Consider the following 23314-nt stretch of genomic DNA (forward strand, 5'->3'; position numbering starts at 1 on the left):
TAAAAAAAAAATTTTAACATTTTTTTTAATATATTCTTCAGAATATTTTTTAAATATATTTCAAATATATTTTTCTTTCATTTGGGTCTATCCAAAACTCAGAAATCAAGATTGAGGAGAAGTTAAGCTGTGATAGTAAAGGGTCATTTTTTAAAGCAACAAACATGTCATGCTTACCTGATCTGTGCAGTAATTTTGAACAAAGCAGCCCCAATCTTCCTCTTCAATGGTCCCCCACTGACACTGTTGGCTCCACCCTCCTGTCAAGCACGTGGCTTGCTATGGGGGCACACATGCGAGCTCACTCCTGAGCCATGCTCTGTGCATCCATTGACACACAGAGCGCAGCTCAGCCCTACCCCTGCTCTCTCATCACTAACTGTGACTGACAGCAGCAGGAGTCAATGACTCCTACTGCTGCCTCTAAGCCAATGAGGTGAGAGAGAGCAGAGAGCCTCTACTCTCATGCACAGTGCTGGTTTCAGATCGGGCTCAGATAAGTATAGGGAACCCTGCATGCAGAAGGTTTTTTACTTTAATGCATAGAATGTATTAAGGTAATAAATCTCCTGCCTTTAGAACCACTTTAAAGTAAGTCAATGATAATGGAAATATTTGGACAAGTATTGCTGCCCCCTTGGAAAATATTAGTTGCCTAACTTTTATGATGAGCCTCTGGTTTCAGTATTTTCTGACCACAAGCATGCAAATCAGCTAAGATAACATTAGAATTTCAGATTTAAATAATGTTTTCAGGTTAATGACTGAAAGTATAAAGCCAGTGGATAATCCTGACAGCCAGGCAATCAGCATTTGCAGAATAGAAAGTCAGGAATGGCAGTCTCCCTTTTTCTTTCATAAAATATTTCTTCTAAAGCTAAAATTGTCTTTTTTTGTTTTAGATAGAACAGTAAAGATACAAGACCCCTGTGTCCTTGCTAGGAAAAGGTTCACTCTTCCTAATTGTTCTAGAACTGAAATTGATGGGAAAATCCAAAATGTTCAGTTGTCACCAGAGGTGAAATCTTCTAATGGGAAGACTTGATTCAACAACAGGGGCGGACTGACCATTTGGAAACTCGGGCACTGCCCGAGGGCCCGGGCTCAGTAGGGGGCCCCATGAGATGCCCCTGGTACCTTTTTCATTGGCTTTTTTGAGTTTGGGCAAGGACACAGGGGCCCCATGATCCCCTATTGCCCAGGGGCCCCATGAGTTGTCAGTCCGCCCCTGTTCAACAATAACTAAGAGAGGAGTTCCCTAAATTTGAAGAGATTTGCTCTCAGTTCCTTTTTGTGTCTCAAGACAGGAAGCGAAGGAAAAACTCCCCAATGGCACACAGATGCTAAAACAAACACCAAGTAGGGCTTTAAACCATTTCCTACTTCAGGGCTCAACAAATCCCAGGTGCCAGATCACCATGGTGACTGGAAATTGCATCCTGGTGCCTGGATTATGCTTGTTATTCTAACAACTTGAATAATTGGAGTGGACGGTCATCCAAAAAGTTTTTAGAAATAGTGCTGTTAATAAACATTTTGGCTTTTACGGTTGATGTGTATGGTCTCGAGGTTTATCCTCTCACTTACCTTCGCAACAAGGAAGGTGGATCTTAATAGACACATGGCGCACATATGGTTTGTAGACTCGCAGTGCCTACAAGTGCCCAATGGGAGATCAAACTCCGGCCACAACGTGACACAATTGCATCATTGAATTCAAAATGTTTGTGTTAATGTAATCGGTTACCTTAGGAATTCGTAGTTCAGGAGGCAGAGACAGATAGTAAGCTGTGAATCGATGATCCAGGAAAGGCACTCTGAGTTCTAGCCTTGGGGTCAAAATGGAACAAAAGTCAGTGTTGTGTCATAGCCTAGTTCCTGCAATGTATGCTTGATTGATGTCTACAACCATTATACCAAACTGCTTGCATTCCACCTGTTTAGCTGGTCTTACATGACTTTTTCAATAACTTGCTTACCCATGGGCAGCTGTTGTCCGGTCAGCACGCAGCACATCGAACATGTAGAGTTCCCGTAGCAGGCGCTCGCTGTCTTCTGCTGCCTCTTCTGAAGATGGTGCCTGTGAGAGAATTTTCATTGTACATTATTAAAACCTAAAAAGATAAAACATGCTGGGGCTCCAATGTATAAAACAATAGGTAGCAGCTGACAATACCCTAATACATGGTTCCCACCAGGGGTGGACTGACCATTTGGAAACTCGGGCACTGCCCGAGGGCCCAGGGTCAGTAGGGGGCCCCATGAGATGCCCCTGGTACCTTTTTCATAGGCTTTTTTGAGTTTGGGCAAGGACACAGGGGCCCCATGATCCCCTATTGCCCGGGGGCCTCATGAGTTGTGAGTCCACCCCTGGTTCCCACAAACATAATAAGCAATAGTGCAGCGATATAAAACTACAAAAAAAGTGAAATATCAAATCATGAAAACATCTGAAAAAAAAGCCTCTGAATATCCCCATAGTAAAGCCACACACCACTTCAGTGTGAAAAAAAAAGGGGGGGGGGTTACTGGAATTGAATGACTCAAGTAATGAGTGGTCAGACAACACTCTATATACTCCACAAGGATATCCAACTTCTCCCAGATGGTTTGCCAGACAGCCACACCGCTCTTTTCCCACAGATCAGTGTGCAATTGGACTCATGTACAAGGGCATCAGAAAGAAAGAAAGAAGACACTTCTCATAGTGTAAACCAGTAGAGTATGCAGATTTAATAAGGTGAATGCACTTACAGTGGAAGGATGGTAAACAGGAACTTCACATCACATGTATCAATCGTTTTCCCAGAACCAAGATGGCCGCAGCTAGTTCACGCATGCACGGTGGCGTGTGTTCTCACTCTGGAACAGTGCCTTCTTTCTCTTTTTATAATGCCATTGTCCACAAGTCCAATTGTACATTGATCTGTGGGAACACAGCAGTGCGGTTGTCTGGCAAACCATCTTGAAGAAGTTAGATATCCTTGCAGAGTATACAGAGTATTGTTTGACCACTCATTACTGGGGGGGTCACCCAACTCCATTGTGCATTATTGAACTTAAATAGCCAGCTGCATGTAAAAACAAACCCAATCTGAGCTTGCTATAAATCCAAGTAACTCCCAACAGTTGCAAAGAAAGACCACCTAGCCCAGCTGTAGCTCTATCTAAACTCGGGAAGACCTACAAGCTGTAATGGATGACCGGCACCCATTGTGAGCTTCATCTAAAAATCAGGGTGAGCTGTATGTGAAGACCCCATCTCAGCATCAGCTCCACCTAAACCTTAGAAAGTCCTATCAGTTGTATGAGAAGACCATCTCCTAGTGTGAGCTTCATCTAAAGCTCAGAGACCTACTGTTTTAGAAGACCACCACTCAATTAAATCTCAGGAACACTTTCTAGCTGTATTGGAAGACTGCCATCCAGGTGTGAGCTCCATCTACATCTCAGAAGTAACTTCCAGCTGTGTGGGGAGACCACCATCCCAGAGTGAGCTCCATCTAAATCTCAGAAATAACTTCCATCTGTATGGGAAGACCACCATCCCAGTGTGAGCCCCATCTAAATCTCAAAGAGACTTACTGCCTGTTTTGGAAGGCTACCACCCAATCAAAATCTTAGGAAGATCTACCAACTGTATAGAAAGACCACCAACCCAGTGTGAGCCCCATCTAAATATCAGAAAAACCTACCAGCTGTATAGGAAAGACCATCATCCCAGTGTGAGTTCCATCCAAATCTCAGGAAGACCTAAGGGTTGTATAGGAAGACAACTAGCCTAGTGTGACCTCCTTCTAAACTTCAGGTTGAACTAACAGTTGTAGAGGAAGAAAACCTTCTCAATCTCAGATGCATATAAATCCAGTTGGAAAGCAATCTAAATCCTCCTCTTTGATAAAGGTTAGTCACACTTTGTTTATGCTATACTTGTTCAGTTTTGGGTTTGTTTTGACATTCACTTTCTCTGTTTAGTATCCTATATGATGTGCTTTTCCATGTGGCCTGCGCTACCACTGAAAAGAAAGCAATTATCTGTATAATGTGACCCATTTCTGTTAAACACATTAAACTAAGAATGCAAGTGAGCAACATGTGTTTTGTGCTCTCCTCTTTGATACAGGTACTGCAAGCTGTATCTTTGTCATAGTTCTTTGTATTTAGATCACCGATAATCCTGTAACATGTACTTGCTATGGGTCAGGGACTCACAAAATGCTGGAGACACTGGATCATTATGACAACCAGATGAACAGCATTAATTAGGAAGGAGACATTAGCAATCTATATTTCATCGAGACAAGTATCCTTTAAAAGCTACAGTCATCAACAGGCAAGCAACAAGAGGATGTAAGCCAATAAACACTCACTCATGAAGGCTCCATGCACACGGTGCGTTTTAATAACGCTGGTAGCATTAGTTGTGTAAAGTCATGTTAAAAATGGGAGTTATTCAGCTTTTCTTAGCGTGTTTCCATTAGCATTTAGCTGCAATTTTCGGCATTTTGCTGCGTTTTTCCATGTTTGCGTTTTTAGCGTTTTTTAGTGTTTTTGCATTAGTATTTAGAGGCGTTTTTCCCCGTTTTCATTTTTTACTGTTTTTTAGAGGTTTTTTTGACCCCCAAACAAATATTTTGTTTGCTCAAAAAAAGTCCAACAGCGTCAGTTTGCCACGTTTTACTGCGTTTTCATAGCATTTTTAGCCCTCATGCACATTGGACGTTTTGATAATGCTAGTAACGTTAGCTGTGTAAAGTCACATTAAAAACTTGAGTTTTTCAGCTTTTCTTAGCGTGTTTCCATTAGCATTTAGCTGCAATTATCGGCACTTTCCTGCGTTTTTCCGTGTTTGCGTTTTTAGCGTTCTTTTGACCAAAAAAACAATTTTGACGCGTTTGTTAACATTAGAGCATTTTTAGCCCTCATGCACACTGGACGTTTTGGTAACGTTAGCTGTGTAAAGTCAAGTTAAAAACGTGAGTTTTTCAGCTTTCTTTGCATTAGCGTTTAGCAGCGTTTTGCCGCGATCAGCAGCGTTTTCCCGCATTTTTCCGCATTTGCGTTTTTAGCAGGTTTTTTTACAGAAAATTTTTTTTTTTGGTCAAAAAAAGGTCCAAAAACGCAGGTTTGCTGCATTTTACTGCGTTTTGCCATGTTTTTCAGTGTTAGAGCGCTTTTACAGCTAAAAAAACTCTAGAAACCCACTAGTTCTGGGGGGTTTCCAGCCAAAACCACACGCCTATCAAAAAAAGTTAATTCCAGTCTATGTGGGCATGAACACATAGGATAACATGCTGGGGGGGGGTTTACTAGCTGTAGAAAAAAAACATCAAAAGCCAAAACAGCCGCTGTAAAAATTCCAGTGTGCATGAGGGCTTACATCTAAAAGTCTCCTCTAGAAACCCACTAGTTCTGGAGGGGTTTCCAGCCAAAAAAATGCCCCTATCAAAAAAACGTTGATTCCAGTCTATGTGTGCATGGACACATAGGAGAACATGCTGGGGGGTTTACTGGCTGTACGAAAAACCGCCAAAAAGCCAAAAACAGCCGCTGTAAAAACGTCCCGTGTGCATGAGGACCAAACAGCAACTTCTAATGGTTTTAGAACAAAAAAAAGTGATGAATTATCAGAATGTTTGTTCATTTCAGCTCAATATTTACCCTGAAATGTATTTTTGTTTTATCCTCACAAAGTTTTTATAATGGAGTTGTTGTAGTCCCCGTGTGATGTGCTATGGAGGTAATTGGATTTTGCAGCTGATATTAAAATTTCGTATTGTATATCTGAATCAAATCGCCCTTCACTGTTTCTGCTACTTAAGATGCACATTGCACACACAAAGCTGATTAAAGTTTTGCCATCTGGATTTTATATTCTTCGTTGGAATTAGTTTGTCTGTGACCCTCAAACAGAACAAAAAAAATGGCGTGTCTCTGGGTCATGCTGTATTCCACCGGATTCCGGTCAGAACAATTACAGAAATTCCATCAATGCATCCATCATCTTCCCACAAGAATCACAATTCAGATGAGAAAAAAAGGAAACTTATTAACCTTGTGGAAGTAGATGTACCCCTGGGTGAGCTCATCAGAGCCTTCGCCAGAAAATATAACCACGCTGTCCGTCTTCTTCCGAATATACTTGGAAACCAGATACATTCCTGCAATAAATACAAATATTATGTTACAATATTCTCACATGGTGAATTATACACCCTAACTGAATGATATTTGGTGTGCAGGGGCACTACCCACCGCCATACACCCCATACTCCTCTCCTGCACTAACTACCCACCGCCATACACCCCATACTCCTCTCCTGCACCAACTACCCACCGCCATACACCCCATACTCCTCTCCTGCACTAACTACCCACCGCCATACACCCCATACTCCTCTCCTGCACTAACTACCCACCGCCATACACTCCACACTCCTCTCCTGCACTAACTACCCACCGCCATACACTCCACACTCCTCTCCTGCACTAACTACCCACCGCCATACACTCCGCACTCCTCTCCTGCACTAACTACCCACCGCCATACACTCCGCACTCCTCTCCTGCACTAACTACCCACCGCCATACACTCCACACTCCTCTCCTGCACTAACTACCCACCGCCATACACTCCACACTCCTCTCCTGCACTAACTACCCACCGCCATACACTCCACACTCCTCTCCTGCACTAACGACCCACCGCCATACACTCCGCACTCCTCTCCTGCACTAACTACCCACCGCCATACACTCCACACTCCTCTCCTGCACTAACGACCCACCGCCATACACTCCACACTCCTCTCCTGCACTAACGACCCACCGCCATACACTCCGCACTCCTCTCCTGCACTAACTACCCACCGCCATACACTCTGCACTCCTCTCCTGCACTAACTACCCACCGCCATACACTCCATACTCCTCTCCTGCACTAACTACCCACCGCCATACACTCCATACTCCTCTCCTGCACTAACTACCCGCCGCCATACACTCCATACTCCTCTCCTTCACTAACTACCCACCGCCATACACTCCCACTCCTCTCCTGCACTAACTACCCACCGCCATACACTCCGCAATCCTCTCCTGCACTAACTACCCACCGCCATACACTCCATACTCCTCTCCTGCACTAACGACCCACCGCCATACACTCCACACTCCTCTCCTGCACTAACTACCCACCGCCATACACTCCGCACTCCTCTCCTGATCTAACTACCCACCGCCATACACTCCACACTCCTCTCCTGCACTAACTACCCACCGCCATACACTCCATACTCCTCTCCTGCACTAACTACCCACCACCATACACTCCATACTCCTCTCCTGCACTAACTACCCACCGCCATACACTCCGCACTCCTCTCCTGCACTAACTACTCACCGCCATACACTCCGCACTCCTCTCCCTTTATTAACTACCCACCACCATACACTCCGCACTCCTCTCATGCACTAACTACCCACCATCACATACTCTGCAATCCTCCCCCTACACTAACTACAGAGGTACATTAATGAATATAGGAGAGGTCATGGTGTATAGGAGAGGTATATTGATGTACAGGATGGTATGTACATTAAGAGAGGTATATTAATTTGCCAAAGCCAAGCAATCAGTACTAGGTGATACCAATGAGTACTAGGTGAGTACCAATGAGTACTAGGTGAGTACCAATGAGTACTAGGTGAATACTACAGGAAGTAACCTAAGATATTTGGAAAAGGAAGTATAAAAAAAATCAGGGGGGTGGGTGTCCTTCAGTGGGAAAGAGGCCACTACAGAAGAGCTCAAAATTGGGCTTTCACAGGTCAATAATAACAGCTTCCATATTTCGATCCTTACAAATTCTCTTTAAAGGATAAGTTCACCTGTTGACCAAAAATAATAAATGCACATTTTTCTGCAGGTGAAAAAAATGTGCATTTATTATTTTTGGTTGCAGGAACCCATAAACCATTGCAACAGTGATCAGCAGATGGCTGGTGCCAGGCAGGTCTCCTGCAGATCTGTCAGTACATCCCATACAGGCAAGCAGATACACTGATAGGAAGAACCAATGAACTACCAGGGCGCTCCACAGCGCCGTGGTAGTTCATTCAGAACTACAAGCCAACAGCCGCATTGGCTGTCGGGACTTGAACTTCATTCATTCACAGAACTCTGTGAATGAATGACGAGCCCGTGTGGGCGGAGACCTGCACAGCCATGCTCTATACAAAAAGTGACAGCTAGTACGAGGAACTTCTCCCCATACTGCTGTCCACAATCTCAGGGATCGGGAGGCAGCTGCAGCATTGGGAACATGTTACATGTTCCATCCTAAAAACAGGTGGAACATTTAACACGTTCTCAAAGGTGAACTTATCCTTTAAAGTTTTCCAGAGTGAATCACTCTTTATAAGGGATTTGACAGGCGGTAAAGAGGTGTTTTGTAGCCTCCTCATCGCCTATTTTAACCCCTGAAAAACCCACACCACTTAATCACAACCACATTCATTGCACATGATGGATGCAAGATGGATTGAAATTTGGCCAGTTCTGCCATGACCAGCCAATTTCGATCCACTTGTGGCTGTGCCTGTTCAACAGAAGTCGATTGTTCAAGAAACTTCTATGGAACAGTTTCAATCATCCAGCTGCAGCCAACTGGAGAGTCCCTCTGTAGGCCCCTTTCTCACAGGACAAACTCCTTTATGATCAGCAGGGGATCTGTCCGCTCTATGGACCGTCAGGAGTAAACAGACTCCGCTGTTCATTTACATACAGCAGCCCTCTGATCTGATCAGCCTAAATGGAGGGGAATGGATCCCCTTACTTTTTTTTTTAGCAGACTGGATTGGATTGGTGGTAGGTGTACGGACAGTAGAGTCCATTTACTTGCCAATGGTCCATAGGAGTAAATGGAGGGTCTGGTCAGCTAAGGCTGAAAAATTGACAGACTGACCAGATTCGACCCTTCATGTGAAAGGGGCCTTACTTTATAACTCTGCCCCAAATTACATCACCAATCTTGTCTCCAAATATCACCCAAACCGTCCTCTCCGCTCCTCGCACGACCTCCTGCTCTCTAACTCTGTCCCCCTTTGTAATGTACAGCGCTGAGCGAACTATTGGCGCTTTATAAATACTGTATAATAATAATAACTCCTTTGTCTCCTCCTCCCATGCTCGTCTCCAGGACTTCTCCAGAGCTTGCCCCATCCTCTGGAACTCTCTACCCCAATTTATCAGACTGTCGCCTACTCTGCTCTCTTTTAGGAGATCTCTGAAAACCTATCTCTTCATGGAAGCCTATCCTGCCCTCAGCTAATAATGGAATCTTCTATTCCTCCTACCTGTCCATCCCCCACAGTTACTACCTTTTGTACCACTAGCCCCTCCGTCTTAGATTGTAAGTTCCAGTGCCACTTATTAGTGCTCATCAGTGCCTCCTCATCAGTTCCTATCAGTGCAACCTATCAGTACCTCCTCATCAGTACCTCCTATCAGTGCAGCCTCATCAGTGAAGAAGAAAAATTACTTATTTGTTTATTAATTACTCTTAGATTGTAAGCTCCCAGGATCAGGGTCCTCCTATCCCTCTTGTATTTAACTGTATTGTTGCTGTATTGTCTCCCGTTATATTGTAAAGTGCTGAGCAAACTGTTGGCGCTATATAAATCCTGTATAATAATAATAATAATAATATACAAATCCTGTATAATAATAATATATAAATCCTGTATAATAATAATAATAATATATAAATCCTGTATAATAATAATAATAATATATAAATCCTGTATAATAATAATAATAATAATAATAATAATAATATATAAATCCTGTATAATAATAATAATAATATATAAATCCTGTATAATAATGATAATACTTTTATTTTGAGCAAAAAAATGAAGTTCTTTTATATTGCAACCCAGACTCTACATTAAAAATGGATACAAAATAACAATTCAAAAACTGTAAATGAAACAAAAAATACATTGACCCAAAACCACAATCGTTTCCATCTCATTTTAAAACGCCTTTCCTTCCCGAAATTTTCATGCAAACAACTTTCTGACTAATCTCATTATTCTCCAGTAACATACAATCAATTCCCTCCTTTCATTTAGCAGACACTTCAATGTCTTTATAGTATTTTGTTGTTCTCCATGAGCTGTAATAAAACATAATTATGTTAATGTTGTCTGTTCCTTGTCAAATATTTCATATTCCTTCAATAAAAAAAAAACACTAAAACTGAAATATAAAAAGCAGCTCGTGCCATGTCGGAGCCTCGGCACAATGAAAAATCAAAAGATTCTCCTCTTCAAAGCAGTGCACACATTACTGCCCGAATGAGAAAGAATGTTATTATCTCAAACAATGCTGGGAATTGCAGAGGGCTGGATTGTTCCATTTATCCTCCTGGGTCAGAGCAGCCCGATCCAGGAAAGACACATCTAATTTAATAAAGGCAATTTGTAAACCTTGAGGATTTCAAAGACCTTCGAAGATCCGGATCTTACCGACGGAGGCTCGTACTGTTGTGATGTCATAGGTCTCCAGAGAGAAGATGACCTCATCCACTGCTTGGATCCCCTCTTCTGCATCAAACATGACCTCGTGGTGCTCACTTCCTATGTGGTTGGCCACCTGAAAGAGTATATAAAAGGTGAACACGGGCACAACGGTACGGGGAACACGGGCATAATAGAAATGAGAAATAATAGAAATACAAAATTGACCTGACAAATGTTAAAGGATTGACCTGAAACAGCGTATTTACTTTGTCTTCAAAGTCCAACTGAACGCTCAGCTTAAAGTGATTGCACAGCTTCCAATGTTGTAAAATGAAAATAACAAACATGTCATATATACCTGCTCTGTGCAATGATTTCGCACAGACCAGCCCCAATCCTCCTCTTCGAGTCCCTCGCTGGTGCTTCTGGCTCTCCCTCCCCCGCTGAGTGCCCCCATAGAAGGCAGCTTTCTATGGGGGCACTTGTGCAGGCTCGCTCTCAAGCTGCCCTGTCTGCATCTATTGACATAGACAGCAGACCTCAGTCCCACCCCCTGCTCCCTCGTCGTAGGATTTGATTGACAGGAGCGGGAGCCAAAGGCTCTTGCTGCTATCCATCTGTCCAGTGAAGAGGGACAGAGCTGGGAGAGCCGCTGCTCTCATACACAGTGCAGGAGCAAGATCGGTCTCTTCTAGTTATATGGGGTGGGGCTGGGGGGGATCGTCTGCAACAGAAGGTTTTTTTTACCTTAATGCATAGTGGATCATAGGCAGTTGTGTCCCTAGGGTTGGTGTCACCCGGTGTGGCAACACTTGGTGTCACCCCTCCGACGATCCCCACAGGATGGATCGAATCTGCAGAATGAGCATAATGGATCGGAGTCCTGTGGGGATCGTTGGAGGGGTGACACCAAGTGTTAATGCACCGGGTGACACCAACCCTAGGGATGCCCCGGCTTGCAACCTATACGGGGTTAACTGATTTCTCCACAAGCTCCACGAAAATATAAGTTTTAAAGCAAGCAGATGATCCCTGCAGGTTGCATCGGATCTGCGGATTGGGGAGCATAATGGATCGGAATCCCCTACAGATCCGATCCATCCTGCGGGCATCGTCGGCTTGCTTTAAAACTTACCTTTTCGTGGAGCTCATGGAGAAATCAGTTAACCCCGTATAAAAATAAAAATTATTCCTGCGCCAAAGAAAACTACTACAGGATCTACACTGCTGCTGTGCAATGTGAAAAAACACAAACAATAACAGATATGAATAAACAGCGCAAACATAGACCTCTAAATACAATTAATATATAAAGTGCATATTATTACTGATCATAAATCATATTAATAGTGAATGTCCACCATAATAAACACCAAAAAGTTCATGAAATATAAAAAATTCGAAATATAAAAAATTCGTGTGAGATAAAAAATTCAAAAAATTCTTCAGATGCAAAGAAACTTCCACCTTCCACCCGTGCAGACCAACATCAAATACACTCACCAGATTTTTGGTGAATGGGATGCCTTTTAGGGATTTAAAGGGATCCTAAACCCTCTTTAGTATCCACTCTATAGGATTCCTCGCCATCAGAATAGGCTCCACCGTTCCACCAGGAGAAAAAAACTCAAATAGTGTAATATTGCCAATTGATAGTATTAATAAAATCAAAGATTAAGGCCACTCACATTTCAGCCACTTTAAAAAGGCACATTTATTAAAACAACCTCTTCCAGATGGACAATGAGCACTTTACAGCCTCCTCAGGAATCTCACATTACAGCTCCAGGACACAGCAGAAGATCCACAGAGAAACCCATACACAGATCCCAAAAGATGGCCGCTGGAACGCACCGCTCAGCGCGCGCTCCACTCACCGGAAGTGACGTCAGACATATGGAGTATAGACCAGAAATGCGTCAACGCGTTTCGCCCCTCCCATCGGGCGTTCTCAAGACCAACCCCGTATAGGTTGCAAGCCGACGATCCCCGTAGGATAGATCGGATCTGAGGATTGGGGAGCATAATGGAATGGAATCCCCTACAGATCTGATCCATCCTGCGGGCATCATCGGCTTGCTTTAAAACGTACCTTTTCGTGGAGCTCGTGGAGAAATCAGTTAACCCCGTATAGGTTGCAAGTCGACGATCCCCGTAGAATGGATCGGATCTGCGGATTGGTGAGCATAATGGATCGGACTCCCCGCATATCCGATCCATCCTGTGGGGATCATTGGCTTGCTTTAAAATTTACCTTTTCGCGGAGCTCGTGGAGAGATCAGTTAACCCCGTATTGGTTGCAAGCCGATGATCCCCGCAGGAGGAATTGGATCTGCGGATTTGGGAGCATAATGGATTGGACTCCTGGGGGGTCATCAGATTGCGACCTGCTCCACGAAAAGGTAAGTTTTAAAGCAAGCCGACGATCCCCACAGGAGTCCGATGTTACCCCGTGTGATAGGTGTCACCTGGTGTGGCACCTGCCCTGGGACACCACTGATCATAGACTTTAGAAGCTTTTTAAATGAGCTAAATACATTCCAGGTGCACCAGAATAAAGGTGTGCAAAGTTTTACAGTTTGTTTTCTTTAACCTTTTTGCTACCATTAACCTATGTCACACGTCGGTAGCAGAACCCGGGGATTTACACATTTCTGATCACTTCCACCAAGACATAACAGCTCCCCAATCCATCCCCGAGAAGCACTCACCAAAAAGTGTAAAAATTAAAGTCCCCACCCTCCCGTACATGCACAGTGCACACTTGGGGTGTGCCTACCTACAAAACTGGCAATTGCACTACACATATTAGGTATCGCTGCACACGCCACAGTGAGAGCCGTGATTCTATGGCCATCTATCACCATCAACTCCAAACTGATGACCTGTAAAGGCTTTTATGGACCAGGGGCAGACTGACCATTTGGAAACTCGGGCACTGCCCGAGGGCACGGGGTCAGTAGGGGGCCCCATGAGATGCCCCTGGTACCTTTTTCATAGGCTTTTTGAGTTTGGGCAAGGACACAGGGGCCCCATGATCCCCTATTGCCCCATGAGTTGTCAGTCCGCCCCTGTTATGGACAATTTATCACCAGCAGAATTTTGACACCATTGCACAAACATACGCAAGTTTAAGATTTGACAAGTTTGTTAGCTACTCAACACAACCTAAGTTTTTAAAAGTTGGGCGATATTGTCAGGAATCAGCCGCAGAGATGGGCAAATCTGCGTGGCTACACTTAGGAAACTGGGACCAGACTGTGTATGCTTTAAGTGAGATTTATTTACAGTAAACCAACATCCATCCAAACACCAGCAACACAGCAAACATACAAAAGTAAGTGAATCAAAAACCCAGTGACAGAATACCAAACTAATCAACCTAACAAACAGAAAGGCTCGCTAAAAATTAACTATATACACGGCTCAAAAAAAGTAAAGAAAACCTTTTTAATCAGAGTCTAGCATCAAGTCAATGAAACTCCTGGGATATTGATCTGGTCAGGTAAGTAGCAGAGGGGGTTGTTAATCAGTTTCAGCTGCTTTGGTGGTAATGAAATTAACAACAGGTGTACTAGATGGGCAACAATGAGACAACCCCCAAAACAGGAATGGCTTAACAGGTGGAGGCCACTTACATTTTTCCCTACTCATCTTTTCTGACTGTCTTTCACTAGTTTCGCATTTGGGTCAGTGTCACTACTGGTAGCATGAGGCGATACCTGGGCCCTACAGAGGTTGCACAGGCAGTCCAACTCCTCCAGGATGGCACATCAATACATGCCATTGCCAGAATATTTGCTGTGTCTCCCAGTACCGTCTCAAGAACATGGAGGAGATTCCAGGAGACAGACAGTTACTCTGTTACTTAGACAGTTACTCTAGGAGAGCTGGACAGGGCCGTAGAAGGTCCTTAACCCATCAGCAGGACTGATATCTGCTCCTTTGTGCAAGGAGGAACAGGATGAGTACTGCCAGAGCCCTACAAAATGACCTCCAGCAGGCCACTGGTGTGAATGTCTCTGACCAAACAGCCACAAACAGGTTTCATGAGGGTGGCCTGAGGGCCCAACATCCTCTACTGGGCCCTGTGCTCACTGCCCGGCACCATAGAGCTCGATTGGCATTTGTCATTCAACACCAGAATTGGCAGGTCCCCCACTGGCGCCCTGTGCTTTTCACAGATGAGAGCAGGTTCACCCTGAGCACATGTGACAGACATGAAAGGGTCTGGAGAAGCCATGGAGAACATTATGCTGCCTGTAACATGGTTCAGCATGACCGTTTTGGTGGTGGGTCAGTGATGGCCTGGGGAGGCATATCCATGGAGGGATGCACAGACCTCTACAGGATAGACAATGGCACCCTGACTGCTATTATGTATCGGGATGAAATCCTTGGACCCATTGTCAGACCCTACGCTGGTGCAGTGGGTCCTGGGTTCCTCCTGGTGCACGACAATGGCCGGCCTCATGTGGTGAGAATATGTAGGCAGTTCCTGGAGGATGAAGGAATGGTTACCATTGAATGACATAAATCCAATAGAACACCTCTGTGATATCATGTTTCGGTCCATCCGACGCTGCCAGGTTGCACCTCAGACTGTCCAGGAGCTCAGTGATGCCCTGGTCCAGATCTGGGAGGAAATCCCCCAGGACACCATCCGTCGTCTCATTAGGAGAATTCCCCGACGTTGTCAGGCATGCATACAAGCACATGGGGGCCATACAAACTACTGAGGACCATTCTGAGTTGCTGCAATAAAATTTCAGCAAAATGGACTAGCCTGCTGCATCATTTTTTCACTTTGATTTTCGGGTGTCTTTGAATTCAGTCCTCTGTAGGTTGATAATTTTCATTTCCATCAAACGATGGGGCATCCTTACGTTCCTAACACATTACCCCGTCCATGTCAGTATAGATATCCAGCAGGAGATTTTTCCCCATTGAGATCTGATGTGTTTTCAAAGTATTCCTTTAATTTTTTTGAGCAGTGTATATTATATACAAAATGGGGAACACGGAAAAGCAGGGGAATACTGGAGCTGTAGGAAGCAAATGGGAATGGGGGAAGCAAAACTGGGATCAGGAACAAGAGGGAGCAGGTACAAGGCAGCAGGGTACAGGGCATAAGCAAAATCAGGATCAATGTAAAACAGAATCTGACAGCAGCAAAACACCAGAGAGGGAGAACCTAAATACACTCCTTGCAGCCAACATCAGGTGGAAACGGATTACTGGGATCTGCTGGCTGCTGAGAGACACCTGCTGGTGGACACTGGAACTACAACCTTCCACTCTGGGAAGAACATTGCTACCAGCAGGTGATCCAGGTCCTGACAGATATATTACATTTGTGTGCCCCAAATTAAACTTTAGTGTGTTTTTACTGAAAATATGGGTTTGATAAATCTTTGTGCTAATACAGTATTATATAAAAAATTGCAACTCCACCATGTTATTCTACAAAGTGTCTGCTTTCAGAAAATATATGCTGATATCTTCCCTGGTCTCCTCCTCTCATGCCCACCTCCAGGACTTCTCCAGGGTGTCACCCATCCTCTGGAACTCCCTGCCCCAACCCATCAGATTATCACCTACTCTCCTCTCCTTTAGGCGCACCCTGAAAACCCATCTCTTCAGGGAAGCCTACCCCACCCCCTGTGAACCCGGACGACCTCCTCCACTCTTCCTACCACTCCGTCCCCCACAGCTATCTCCTCCTGTGCCACCATCCCCTCCCTCCTAGATTGTAAGCTCGAAAGAGCAGGGCCCTCGATCCCCTCATGTTTTGCATTGTATTGGTATTGTTCTGTCACATGTTCTGTCCCCCTTTGTAATGTACAGCGCTGAGCGAACTATTGGCGCTTTATAAATACTGTATAATAATAATAATAATATGTTGGGGGTTTAGCTAATCTTCAGGTCTAAAATGTGCAAAAAAAAATGTAAAAAGAGCTCTGGCAGTGAAAACTTTTAAAAATCAGTTACAGCTTGAGTAGAAAAGTCTATCCCTTGCCAAAATGCTGGAATTTGAGACCCTTGCTGTCTGTGGGGAAGCAGCAATTTCTTAACATAGGTGCAACAACCAGTGCTCTCCAAAAAGCAGGTAACACAAGCTTTGTTGTTGCACAGCAGAGGGGTGCTGGACCTCTCCAGAGAGACCACTGCTTTTACACAGAAAGCAAGGGTCTTTCACTGCAGGTGACAGGCTTTTCTACTCAGGCTGCAGCTGCTTTAACTGAAATTTGGCTTTAAGGTGAATGTATAGTGGTTTTGTTCATATTTTCTTCCAGCATTTATTGTGGTCTGGATAAAAATTACAAAAAAAAATTTAAGAATAATTTTCTTTTTCGGTAAAATATTGTATATGAATATTTAATACTTAAATTGAACGGCGGTGGCTCTTGGCTCCTTTTCATTCCTCCCTTTTCTTTCCTTATCTTTTGTTCTAGGAAGCTTGCTGCCTCAAGCTGAAATCTATACACCAGCAGTTAAAATGCCCCTATTGAATGGCTGAGGTTTCGGTAAGAGACATCATGCCTGAAGGTAAAGTGCTCAGGCTCAGAGTTTTATCTTTGAGGAGATAATTGCATGTCTATAGGATCCAGTTTTCCTAATAATGTAGATGTAAACCCTAAGTGAATGACAGATAGTTGGCTAAAACATTATGCTTCACAAAAACAATAAACATCTGCAATTTTTTTAAAAAATAAAATGCTGTTTTCCCCTTTTTTATCATTAGTTTGAATCAGCGCTGCTGATCTCCTGCGGCCGCTTTGCAACTGCTTCCTGTCTACATGCACTCCAGAGATGGCTGTATGAAATTTCTCATGGTGGTTTTCCTAATGGTGACTGTTTCTGAGCATTGGCTGCTTGTAGTCTCCATTGGGAGAGCATGTGGCAGGGTTCCCAAAAAAATGATATTTAAACATTCCAGCAAGTGCACTAGAAGGAGCTCAGGATCTACAGAGCAGATGAAGGTGAGATTATGCCATAAGGTTTATTAAGCACTTGCCGCCCTGCCACTGTAGAAATACGGCAGCAGGGCGGCACTGGCAGGCAAAACCACGTTTTAAAACGTGTGTTTTGTAAACAGATAGGGGGCGCGCGCGAGGTGCGCCGCCGCCCTATCTGTCCCGCCGATCACCGCCGCAGATGTCAGTCGCCGGGTCACAGCCGGTCTTTACCGGCTGTTTCCCAGCGATCGGTGGCAAACAGTGACAGTAGCTGTGCTGTCTGTCACTTCCCTGACAGCTCGAGGACGAGCTGATCGAGAAAGAAGAGTTTCTCTCTCTCCATCAGCCTTGTCCCATCCAGCACACACCCCGCCCCCTAGTAAAACACTCCCCTCACACAGATAACCCTTCCCTGCAAAATAAAGTTAACCCCTTCCTCCCCAGTGCCACTAGTACAGTGTCAGTGTTTTTTTTTTTGCACTGATCACTGTATTAGTGTTTTTGGGGATGTCAGTGACCCCAAGTCAGTACCCCCCAATGTCAGAATGTCCCCTGCAGTCCCGCCATAAGTCACTGATTGCCGCCATTATTAGTATAAAAAAAAACTAAAAATCCCAGTATCTTTCCCGCCATTTCTAAACGCTATAACTTTCACGTAAACCAATTAATTTACACCTATTGGGTTTTTTTTAGCAAAGACATGTCGCAGAATACATTTTGGCAGAAATTTATGACTAAATTTTATTTTTGCATTTTTTTTTTACTGGACATGTTTTATAGCAAAAAGTCCAAAATATTGTTTTTTTTCCTCAAAATTGTCAGCCTTTTTTTTTATAGCGCAAAAAATAAAAACCGCACAGGCGATCAAATACCACCGAAAGAAAGCTCAATTTGTGGGGAAAAAAAGGATGTAAATTTCATTTATGTACCGTATTGCATGACCGCGCAATTGTCCGTTAAACTAGCGCAGCGCTGTATAGCAGAAAAATGGCGTAAATTGCAGTATCTATACCACAGTTTGTAGGCGCTATAACTTTCACACAAAGCAATCAATATACACTCATTGGGATTTTTTTTACCAAAAACATGTAGCAGAATACATTTTAGCCTAAATTTATAACTAACTTTGAGTTTACTATATATTTTTTATAGCTGAAAGTAAAAAATATTGTTTTTCTTCAAAATTTTGGGCTTTTTTTTGTTTATAGCGTGAAAAATAAAAAGCACACAGGTGATCAAATTACACCAAAAGAAAGCTCTATTTGTGTGAAAAAAAGGACGCAAATTTCGTTTGGGTGCAGCATTGCATGACCGCGCAATTATCAGTTGAATTAGTGCAGCGCCAAGTAGCAAAAACAGGCCTGGTGATTAAGGGGGGTAAATCCTCAGGAGGTCAAGTGGTTAGATGTATATAGTTGACCTGCATTAGCTTTTTTTTCTCAAGAATCTGTTTGTTTTAACATAAAGTTGTTCAAGTTAGAGAAAAATGTTCCTTGATGAAAACATGAAGATCCGTCTGCAGAATGTACTGTATGTAACCAACATATACTGCCAGGGTGAGTTCTGCCATCTTGTGGTAATATGCAGCACAGCAACTTTAAAACTTTTTCTTCTTTTTTTAGCAAAATCCTATACAGGCGTACCTCGGTTTACAAATTTAATTCGTTCTGCAGGACTTTTCGTATTGCGAAAAATTCGTAAACCGAAACGCGGTTTCCCATAGGAATGCACTGAAAACCAATTAATCTGTTCCAGAGGTCAGAAAAAAGTAAAAACAAAGTCTTATCTAGTCAAAACTCTTTATAAGGTGCACTTTAAAGGCATAAATACTGCACAGGGACAAGAATAAAAATGAATTTGTAAGTGCATTGAAAACCAATTAATCCATTCCAGAGGTCAGAAAAAAGTAAAAAAGAAAGTTTTTTATCTGTTCAATACTCTTTATAAAGTGCACTTTAAAGGCATAAATACTGCACAGGGACAAGATTAAAAATGAATTTGTAGCGCTAATAAGCCCGGTCCCATGCTAGCCAGGAAACTCAATTCTGTGGGGAAACCCCATAAACCAATTCGACTTCGACTTTCCACAGGTGGCTGTACTTCTAATCCCCAGCAGATTGTTTCCCGATTCTCGGACTTCCTTTCGCGCCTCTATGCTGCCCCAGATCCCTTCCCTGTGGCCCAGGCAGAGGCATTCTTTCAAGACCTCCATCTTCCCGGATTAACCGAGGCAGCACAGGCGGCCCTCAACGCTGGTGTCACCGTACCGGAAGTGCTCCAAGCGATCAAATCTTTACGGTCCACCGCGGCCCCAGGTCCCGACGGCTTCTCCGGTCTCTATTATAAAAAATTCTCAGCCCTATTGGCGCCCTTTTTAGCGGCCTATTTCAATGAGTTACGACAGGGCTCCTTACCCTCTTTGGACGCACTTAGGGCACATATCTCTATGATTCCTAAGACGACTGACGATGTCCAGGAACCGCAAGCCTTCCGGCCCATTTCTCTTCTTAATGAAGATCTGAAGATATTGGGCAAGATCCTTAGTTTTCGCATCAATAAATATTTGTGTAGCCTGGTCCACAGGGACCAAGTAGGGTTCGTCCCTGGGAGGCAGGCGGGGGATAACGTCCGTAAGGTGGTCCATCTTATACATTTTCTGCAACAACGGAAAATCCCAGGATTCCTACTGTCCTTGGACATATATAAAGCTTTTGATTCTCTATCCTGGGAATATCTGAGGTTTGTGCTGTCTCGTTGGGGTTTCGGGGATTCTATTCTCTCTTGGATTCAGGCCTTGTATTCCTTTCCTTCGGCCTCCGTTAAATACGCTGGATATTTCTCGGATCCCTTTCCTGTTGGGCGAGGGACGAGGCAGGGTTGCCCGCTGTCCCCGGCGCTCTTTGTCCTGGCGCTTGAGCCACTGGCTTCAGCGCTCCGGACCGATTGCAATATATCGGGGGTTCCATACGCGGGACAGGAGTTTAAGCTGAGCCTCTTTGCGGACGATGCCCTCTTGACCCTTACTAATCCTCTGACGACGCTTCCTAACTTGCAACGGGTTCTTGAGCGCTTCTCCTTGATTTCGGGTCTACGTATCAACTTGGATAAAACCGTCGCTCTCAATATTACTCTGCCTTCAGATGTGGTTTCGCGCTTACAATCCCACTTCCCTTACCGGTGGGCTTCCTCTTCTCTTGAATACTTGGGCATTCGCTTGACCCCCACCTATGACTCCCTTTTTGCTGCAAATTATTATCCTTTGCTTAGCTCTTTATCTTCTCTTATGCATTCTTGGCAATTTCCGCACCTGTCTTGGATAGGACGGGTTCATTCAGTGAAAATGACCATCTTGCCGAAATTGTTATACTATTTTCGCACTCTCCCGGTGCGGGTTCCCCCTCATTTTCTTCGGTTGCTTCAGGCGAAGTTTATGCATTTTATCTGGGCCAATAAACACCCCAGAGTCTCTAGAAATACGCTCTTTGCTCATAGACTCCAGGGTGGTCTTGGGGTACCCAATGTAACTAAGTATTATCAGGCGAGCCAGATTGCCCCGCTGGCTATGTTGCACGCTTCCTCCGATGTTCCTCTCTGGGTCCTGCTGGAACTACCTAATTGTGCCCCTATCGCACTGTCGACACTCCTATGGCTTCCCCCTGCCCTGCGCCCTATGGCACTGAGTCCGATGTTGCTCCATGGCCTACAAGTCTGGGACTCGGTACGTTATTCCAGTGGCCTGATGTCACCCTTTTTGCCTTTGCTTCCAATCGTTAACAACCCTCTTTTCCCGCCGGGTCTAGATCACCCGAGGGCATTTTCTTGGTGGGTGGCTCATGGTTTCTCACAGGTGCAGCACTTTTTGACTTTTCGGTCCTTTCCCACCTGGAATGTCCTTCGAGAGTCTCGGGATGTTCCCCCAGCGGAATTTTTTCGGTACCTTCAATTGCGGCACTGGTTGCTTTCGCTGAGGGCCACTTCTGCTTTCCCATATCAGAAATCTGCCTTTGAACGGCTTTGCCAGCAGCGCCCGGGCGCCCCAGGCCTTATCTCCCTTCTTTACGCAGCTTTGAACAGACACTCGTCTCACACTTCTCTTTCATATGTTGTTCAGTGGGAACGCGACCTGGGAGTGACTGTGGATCCGGAGGACTGGAGTAAGGCCTGGTCCCTCATAGCTAAATGTTCATTTAATACGACCACGCTGGAAGCAGCCTACAAGGTATTGTTCCGTTGGTACTGGGTTCCAGCTCGTCTGGCCCAGGCTAACCCAGCCTGTAGTGATCGATGTTTTCGGGGCTGTGGCCATCGTGGCGATGTACTGCATATCTGGTGGTCATGCCCCAGGTTGGTTCGTTTTTGGTCTCGTGTGTTTGGCCTCCTCTTCACTTTGTTCCATCTCTCCATACGCCGGGACGCTCGGTATGCTTTGCTTCATTGCCCCATACCGGGCCTCTTGGCTCGTCAGCAGCGGTTGGCTTCCTATTTGTTTTTATCGGCCACTAGGACAATTGCTCAGGCCTGGAAGAGTCCGTTTGTACTTTTCCAGGGGGTGCGTGATCGTATGACTACTATGATGCTCAACGAACAGATGTCGAGTATATGCAACGACTCTCAACATAAATTTTTGAAAATATGGGAACCGTGGTTGCAATACGCCTTTCCCACGCTCCCCCCGGCCAGTGTGGGGAGGTAATGGAGTTTGATATTGGCGCTTGTGGACCCCTGCTCTTTGGTGGTTTTTTTTTTTTTTTTTTTTTTTTCTCTTTCTCTCCTTTCTTCTCTGCTCTTCTTCTCTCCTTTTCTGTTTGTTTTGATGTGACAGTGGACAGCTGTCTTTAGTTGCGATAGTCAGAGTCTCACTGATATTATTGTAACCTATGTGCCATTGATAGCCCCTGCGTGGGCATACGTTTTGCTTTACTGGAATTAGAGTGTTGTCTACTCTATTTTGCCTTTTTTATCAGTGCAATTGATAGCCCCTGCGTGGGCGTGTTTTGTTGCCTCTGTTTTATACTGTTTAAAATTAATAAAAACCATTGAAATATAAAAATGAATTTGTAAAGGCATTGAAAACCAATGAATCCGTTCTGGAGGTCAGAAAAAAGTAAAAAAAATCTTATCTGTTCAAAACTCTTTATAAAGGCATAGTACTGTACAGGGACATGAGTCTTCTTTTTTTTAGAAAAATCCTATACAGGCATACCTCGGGATACGAATTTAATTTGTTCTGTGGGACTTTTTGTATTGCGAACAATTCGTAAATTGAAACGCACTGAAAAAAAATAATCTGTTCCGGAAGTCAGAAAAAAGTTTAAAAAAAGTCTTTTATCTGTTCAAAACTCTTTCTAAAGTGCACTTTAAAGGCATAAATACTGTACAGGGACATGATTAAAAATTAATTCATAAATGCATTGAAAACCAATTAATCCATTCCGGAGGTCAGAAAAAAGTAACAAAAAAGTCTTATCTGTTCAAAAATCTTTATAAAGTGCACTTTAAAGGCATAGTACTGTACAGGGACATGATAAAAAAAATTAATAAATGTACTGAAAACCAATTAATCTGTTCCGGAGGTCAGAAAAAATAAAAAAGTCTTATCTGTTCAAAACTCTTTAAAAAAGGCATAGTACTGTACAGGAACATGATTCTTCTTTTTTTAGCAAAATCCTATACAGGCGTACCTTGGTTTACGAATTTAATTCATTCTGCGGTAATTTTCGCATTGCGAAAAATTCGTAAACCGAAATGCGGTTTCCCATAGGAATGCACTGAAAACCAATTAATCTGTTCCGGAGGTCAGAAAAAAGTAAAAAAAAAGTATTTTATCT

The 23314-nt window shown here is 43.9% G+C and overlaps 1 protein-coding gene across 2 annotated transcripts in view; it reads right to left on the reverse strand.

The window, feature by feature from the left end:
- ASNS (asparagine synthetase (glutamine-hydrolyzing)) overlaps positions 1 to 23314 on the reverse strand; it is a 76061-nt gene that overhangs the window by 14135 nt on the left and 38612 nt on the right. For both annotated transcript variants that reach the window (XM_089678666.1, XM_089678667.1), the window contains exons 7-10: positions 10534 to 10660; positions 6055 to 6161; positions 1980 to 2080; positions 1748 to 1829 (exon numbers count right to left, since the gene is read on the reverse strand). In XM_089678666.1, the coding sequence (XP_089534792.1) occupies positions 1748 to 1829; positions 1980 to 2080; positions 6055 to 6161; positions 10534 to 10660 (417 nt within the window). The remainder of the gene's footprint in view (positions 1 to 1747; positions 1830 to 1979; positions 2081 to 6054; positions 6162 to 10533; positions 10661 to 23314) is intronic.

Source organism: Staurois parvus, unplaced genomic scaffold, assembly GCF_062004578.1.
Source record: "Staurois parvus isolate SC_StPar_1 unplaced genomic scaffold, SC_StPar_1.0 ptg000208l, whole genome shotgun sequence".
Classification (NCBI taxonomy): domain Eukaryota; kingdom Metazoa; phylum Chordata; class Amphibia; order Anura; family Ranidae; genus Staurois; species Staurois parvus.